The following is a 6,479-nucleotide window of genomic DNA, read 5'->3' on the forward strand; positions in this document are numbered from 1 at the left end:
ACGGAAATATTCCGTCTTAAAATTTTTATTTTATTACCAAGTAAAACACGGAACTAAAGACGGAATAATTTTTATATTTTATTTTTTAAATTTTTTTCAAAAATGCCTATCCATCTAAAATTCCGTCAATATAACAAAATTTATTTTATAATTTTAAGACGGAAAATTTTCTGTCGTTGAATCCATCTTTGAAAGGTTAAGTTTTTTTACGGATATATTTCCATATTTGATTTTCGTCTCTGAAAGCCTGCTCTCTTGTAGTGAAAAATTTAAAGTTGTTTATTTATATTTTTTAGTGTAATTAAAATCACATTATATTAGATTTTTCAACATAGATTCATGATAGGGTAAAAAGTAATTTACCCTCTATGTTTTAAAAAAATAAAAAAAACTCCATATGATAAATAAATTAGTAAAAAGAATAAACTTATTTATTTTTTTATAGGTTTTTTAACTAATTTATTTACTAAAGGGGGATTTTTATGATTTTTTTTCAGAACACAAGGATAAATTAGGGATGGCAATTTAACCCGGACACAGAAAAATCTGCCCCGATCCCGTCAATAATGGGGCGGGTTAGGGTCCATAAAATAAATCCGGGGTGGGTAGCAGGTCCTAATAAATAAGACCCGCTAGGGTTCAAGGCAAATCTCGAGTCCGTGAGGACCCGCCCCATATATTAGATTCAATGGATATATATGTTTATATTTTATTTTCATTCTTTTGCCCTAGTGTTTGTTCTTCCCCTTCACCAGTCACCACCATCTCTCTTCTCTCACTCTCTCTCTATTCTTCCTCTCTTCTACTTTGTTGTCTTCTTTTAGATTTATTTAATCATTGTTGTTTTCGCTCACCGTCACTGATCTCCTCCCTCGCAGTGCCCTCACCGTTGCTGCTCTCCTCCCTGGCTAACCTCGCCGTCGCTTTTCGCCTCGATGTCGCCGCTCTCCTCCTTCTCTCTCCTCATTGTCACCATTCTCCACTCTGCTATTCACCTTGTCATCGCCGTTCTCGGCCCCCTGCTCGCCTTTCTGTCTTTCCTCTTTCTTTTCTTTATCTTTTTTTTTTAAAAAAAAATATGTTGGAATGGGGCCTATCGAGTTTGACCCAGCCCGATGGGTTTTCTAATGGGACGGTCTCTAGTCCGGGAAGGATCGATGTGCCCATCCAAACCTGTTATAAATTCGCCCCTTTGCTATCCCTAAAATAAATTGCTTTTTACACATTCATGATATCTATTAATTTTTCATTTATATAGTACAATGTAAATATAAAAAAGATTGAATTAAGTGCCACGTTCATAAATTCAGATAGTCTCATTAAAATCTAAGGGCATGGTTTGGTTGTGTTTTCAATGGGATTTTTTCCATTTTTCACTGTTTGAGAATGTGGGAATTTGTTTGTTTTGTGCCTTTTTTAGTGAGAATGCATTCCCAATTCAATTCTCAATTTCAAATTTAATAGGTCAAATAAGCTTTTCATAGTTGTCTTTTCTTGTCAACCACTATTTGCTTCTTTCCCATCAATTAAAATTGCTTTTCTCTCTCAACCATTCCTTTCAATGGAATTCTCAAACAAAACTAGCTCTCCTCCTCCTTCCTCTTCCCCTAAATCTCAACCACAGATCCATCCTTTTTTTACGACCTTCGAGTCGTGTGGTTCGAACAACGAAGTCATTTGCCGGAAGAGAAAGCGCGGCACTCGAACTAAGGTGAGCTCTGTACCGAGGTTCGTCTGTTTCTCTTGTTTTCTTCAGTGAAGGAAACACAAATATGAATCTGAAGTAGTGAAGAAGCTCATAGGAATTCTTCTTCACTGCAAGTAGTGAAGAAGCTGAAGCCCAAACTTGATGTAGCAGATTAGTGCCTGTTTGGCCCTGTGATTAAGCAGACTTGTAATTTTTTTTTTGGTAAATAAATGCAATTTGTTATACCATTTCGCCCCTTTTGTCGTGATTATTTTTTGAATTTAGTTATACCAAAATCACATTTAGATAACAGTTTAATTGTTCTCTGAAATAGACATTTTCGACCTGCTCATCACTTAATGAAGCTCATCTTAACTATAATTTTATTTTCATGAAAATCATTCACTTCATTGATTTTTAATACTTCACTAACTTTATGTTTTAATTCAATACTTGGTAGAATTCTTGACATAAGAAGGATGTTAGTTTTGGAATTTAGCTTACAATTTACAGTTTTATAATCAATTATAAAATTTGAATCCAAACACCTTCATCACTTTTGCTAAAATCAATTGTTCTGAATTAGTTCTTTCATAATCAATTATTTGATAATCAATCATGTAATTGTCGCGCCAGACTAGGCGTAATATATATTCTCAAATTATATGAAGTTTATGTGTAATTAGATTGAATTTTTAAAAACAACGGTGTAATTATTCTAAAAAAAAATTGTATCTCAACCTAATGTCACGATTATCATGTTGTCTCTTAACTTGATGTGTTTGAATAACAATTTCACAGTTTTATAGAATCATTCTCGTCTCAACAAATAGTAAACATCAAAACTAACTCATTAAGGATAAACAAAATTAAAGATACATATGTTATATGCTAATGAAATAATACAATAATAATTAGATCGTGTACTTACTACCAATAATAAATAAAATAATTACAAATATTTATAATAATGAATGATTAGAGTAAATTACAAATAGTTCTCAGATATTGTTTATACTTACAAATCTGAAATTATGAGTTATGATTAATACTTTAGATATTTTAACATGCGTTGTGACTTTAACATGGTAGATGAGTCGAAAGGGGAAGGAGGCATGTAATACGTCTTTAGAGCCAAAGTCACGGGCTGACGATGCTTGGTGGGATATGCCACAGGTGTCTCTGCTCATTGAATTAATGTATGAGCATTACAAGAAAGGACACCTTCTCTCATCAACATTTAGTGAGCAAATTCGGCGTGAGATCGGGATTGAATTGTCCCAACGTAATAAAACACAATACACAGTTGCGCAGCTTAAAGGTAAGGCTAACAGGCTTCGAATGCTTTGGCGTAAGTTTTACGATTTGGTGTACAAATGGACTGGTTTTGGTTGGGACCCAACAACGTGCACCGTGACTGCCTCTGAGGATCGTTGGGCTGAATGGATCGCGGTAATTGTATTACATTTCTCCTGTTATTTTGATGCATATATTCATCATTTCTTGACATACATCAATTAATTAAAGTGTGACTGATTATGCAGGTTAATCCGAGAGAGTCTGGCTTGAAAAAGAAAGGTCTTCCTCATTTCGATTTATATACTGAGATGTTCTCATCTTCTATGGCCAGCGGTAGCAATGCCCGTTCCTCTGCCATGCCTCCTGTCTCCAACAATGACAATGATGAAGTTGATGTAAGCTATCCTGCAATGGATACTGGTAATCCACTCTCATCCGGGCCCGAGAAAATTCAAACAGCAACAAGAGGCATGCGGTGAAAACGGGGGCAAAGTGATCGGTTGAAGCGAATTGATAAAAGCATTGATGCCATAACCGCTTGCAGTGAAGCCAAACCTCGGAGGCTGGCAAATATTTCCAACGATAATATTGAAGACTGCATGGCTGCGGTGTCTAAAATGGAGGGACTACAGCGGGAATTTATTCTTTGCAGCGCAAGATCAGTTGTGTTGAAGGTGAGGCGTCAATTATTTCTTCTGATGTGTGATGAGGACAAGCGTGCTTGGGTTGAAACATTGAGAAAGTGAACAATTTTTTTTATTTTTATAGGGGCTGCATGAATTTTTTTATATACTTGCATGATATTAGTTGTAGTTGTTTTTCTTTACATCATTTTAAATATTACATGTATGTTGTTCATGGTAATTCATCATTTTACTGACGTCATTAATTTTGTCAGCTGCAAGATTTAAAAAAAATTAGGTATAATTATTGAACTAAAATTAATATTAAATATATTTAGCTGGCTAAAAAAAATTTACAGTCATTTCTTTTCCAGCATTTTGTATTTATCATAAATATTCATGTTCTTTATCCCCGCTCATACATCAGATTAGTTAGAAGCCTTTTACTCATCTACTTTTCGAAAATTGACTATAATTGAATAGAAGTGTTTGAATTTAATTTTTTTTAAAAATAATTTTACATAAAAAAATGAAAACATATTATTACTATCCAATAAACTACAAATTAAAATTAGAGTAGAATGATTTTAAAATCTTTCCAATTAAAATTGTCCAAGTAATTTTTGAAAATATTATTACTAAAACAATCTAGAATAATGAAGTAGTTAGTCTTGACAATTTTGACCAGAAATCCTATATATAAATAAAAATATTTTTTATTCATTTTACACACCTCGTTTGCTTATAATTTAATGAGAATGACAATTTTGCGTTACAATTATTATATTAAAAATAATTCAATTAATTATTCACTTTACTCACCTCATTTTCTTACAATAGATGTAATTGCAAAAATTTCACCAAACCCCCGTCCTTTCAAATTTTGTCACCAACCCTCTTTGTTGTCATTTTGTCACCAACCCACTTTGTTGTCATTTTGTCACCAACCCCCTTTCTTGTCAAATAATGGGGGTTGATACACAATTGGCCAAGTATAAAAGAGTACTCTGGCTTGTGTCTAATGCATACTTGCATTAGATTACAAATATATCACCAAGCAATTTGAGAAGAAATAGATAGATGGATGAATCAAGCGGCAACAATCGTCTAATAGTTCTTCTGATATGTCCTCGGATGAGGAAAACAACCTCAGGTTAATCCATGAATTGTTAAGCACTTCAATTTTGAAGACGAAACAACCACAACATAAATCAATTCTGCAAGGCTCTGATTGGCTGAGCTAGCTTCTGTCCGGGCACCCCGATCGAATCTACAATATGTTACATATGAATAAAGAAACATTCCAGAATTTATGCCTGTTCCTAAAAGGGAAAGGTGTTTTAATAGACTCGCAACGGACGCCTGTCTCTTCATGGAATCAGTCGCCATTTTCTTATAAATCGTTGGTTTAAGCGAGTGCCAGAGAACGAGCTGCGAGCGGTTCCAACACTCTTTGGAGATCATCTCCAGGCACATGAAAAGGGTTTCGCGAGCTCTAAATCTTCTTGCACCGGAACTAATTTGTCCTCCAAATTTCAATCATAATCATCCCAGAATCCTTAACAATACACACTTCTTTCCATATTTTAAGGTAATATATACTGCATTTATTTTTTCACCGAAATTATTTATTTTTCCCCGAAATTATTTATCTTTCACCGAAATTATTTTAAGGTAATATATACTGCATTTTCCTTCTGATAACATTTCAAATTATTTATTATTAGGATTGTGTTGGCGCAATTGACGGAACACTTATAGCAGCAAGTGTTCCGATGTCCATGCAAAATGCATATCGTTCACGTCATGGTGATATATCACAAAATGTTATGGCTGTTTGTGATTTTGACTTGATGTTCACGTATGTCATGGCTGGATGGAGGGGTAGCGCAAATGATGCCCGTGTCTTCATGGACTGCCTAAATAATGATCAGAATTTTTCTTGGCCACCAAATGGTATTACATTTACATTAGTGCTTGTGGAACCGCTAATTTGATAGTTTTCATTGATGATAAACATATCTTGTTATTTCAGGTAAATATTACTTAGTGGATTCCACTTATCCCAATTTTCCTAGATTATTGGCGTCGTACCGTCAAGATCGTTATCATATCAACTCCTTTAGAGGTAACAACCAGCAAGCCCATTCACCAAAAGAATTATTTAACCAGCGTCACTCACAGTTGCATAATGTCATTGAGCGGGCGTTTGGTGTGCTAAAGAACAGATTCCCAATTCTGAAAGGACCTATGCCGCCATACAGCTTAGATCGTCAACGAGATCTTGTCATCGCATGCTGTGTGATCCACAACTTCATACGGAAATTTGGCATAGATGACCAATTTTTTTAACATGGGGAACGAGGAGAGTTTGACAATCCTGACAATGAAGCAAACGATCAGTTTCGTCGTTTGCCTCAACAATCGCAAGAAGATATTGATACGCAAGCGGCATTCCGCGATGCAATGGCCGACAATTTGTGGAATGATCGATGGACCGGTAACGACAATATTGATTGAATTATTGTATTTGCGATCGCTTAAAATTGACCAAATTAAAGTAGTTTTATTAAGAAAATATATTTCTAGTATTTTGTGTGTTGGATTTACAGTTCAAATGTTTTATTATACTATCGATATACCGATATCAAAATGAAAAAATTCGCTAAAATTAATTAAGGAATACAAATTCGATATTTTAGTTCGACATTTTTAATATGTATCGAAATTTTTTATTGAAATTGACCCAATTTTAATTATGATATTTAATTTAATATAGATCACTTTTTATATATAATTAATACGGTATAAAAATATAACGTATTGTTTGTATTAAAATATATTTAATCCAAAAATGAGTTGCATTATTA

General features: G+C 34.0%; 2 protein-coding genes across 3 annotated transcripts; both read left to right on the plus strand.

Moving 5' to 3' along the window:
• LOC105156501 (L10-interacting MYB domain-containing protein-like) lies at window positions 2,780-3,465 on the plus strand. The gene is made up of 2 exons (XM_020693181.1): window positions 2,780-3,139; window positions 3,232-3,465. Exons 1-2 carry the CDS (start codon window positions 2,780-2,782, stop codon window positions 3,463-3,465), a joined length of 594 nt encoding a protein of 197 aa, XP_020548840.1.
• On the plus strand, window positions 4,656-6,267 carry LOC110012592 (putative nuclease HARBI1). Of its 2 annotated transcripts, XM_020696813.1 has the most exons (4): window positions 4,656-5,200; window positions 5,337-5,565; window positions 5,645-5,737; window positions 5,838-6,267. In XM_020696813.1, the coding sequence occupies exons 1-4, from the start codon at window positions 5,084-5,086 to the stop codon at window positions 5,849-5,851; spliced, it is 453 nt and encodes a 150-aa protein (XP_020552472.1). In that variant the 5' UTR covers window positions 4,656-5,083; the 3' UTR covers window positions 5,852-6,267. The 2 variants fall into 2 exon arrangements, with proteins under 2 accessions (XP_020552472.1, XP_020552471.1); XM_020696812.1 differs by having other exon boundaries at window positions 5,645-6,267.

The sequence above is a fragment of the Sesamum indicum genome, linkage group LG1, assembly GCF_000512975.1.
Source record: "Sesamum indicum cultivar Zhongzhi No. 13 linkage group LG1, S_indicum_v1.0, whole genome shotgun sequence".
In the NCBI taxonomy this organism is placed as follows: Eukaryota; Viridiplantae; Streptophyta; class Magnoliopsida; order Lamiales; family Pedaliaceae; genus Sesamum; species Sesamum indicum.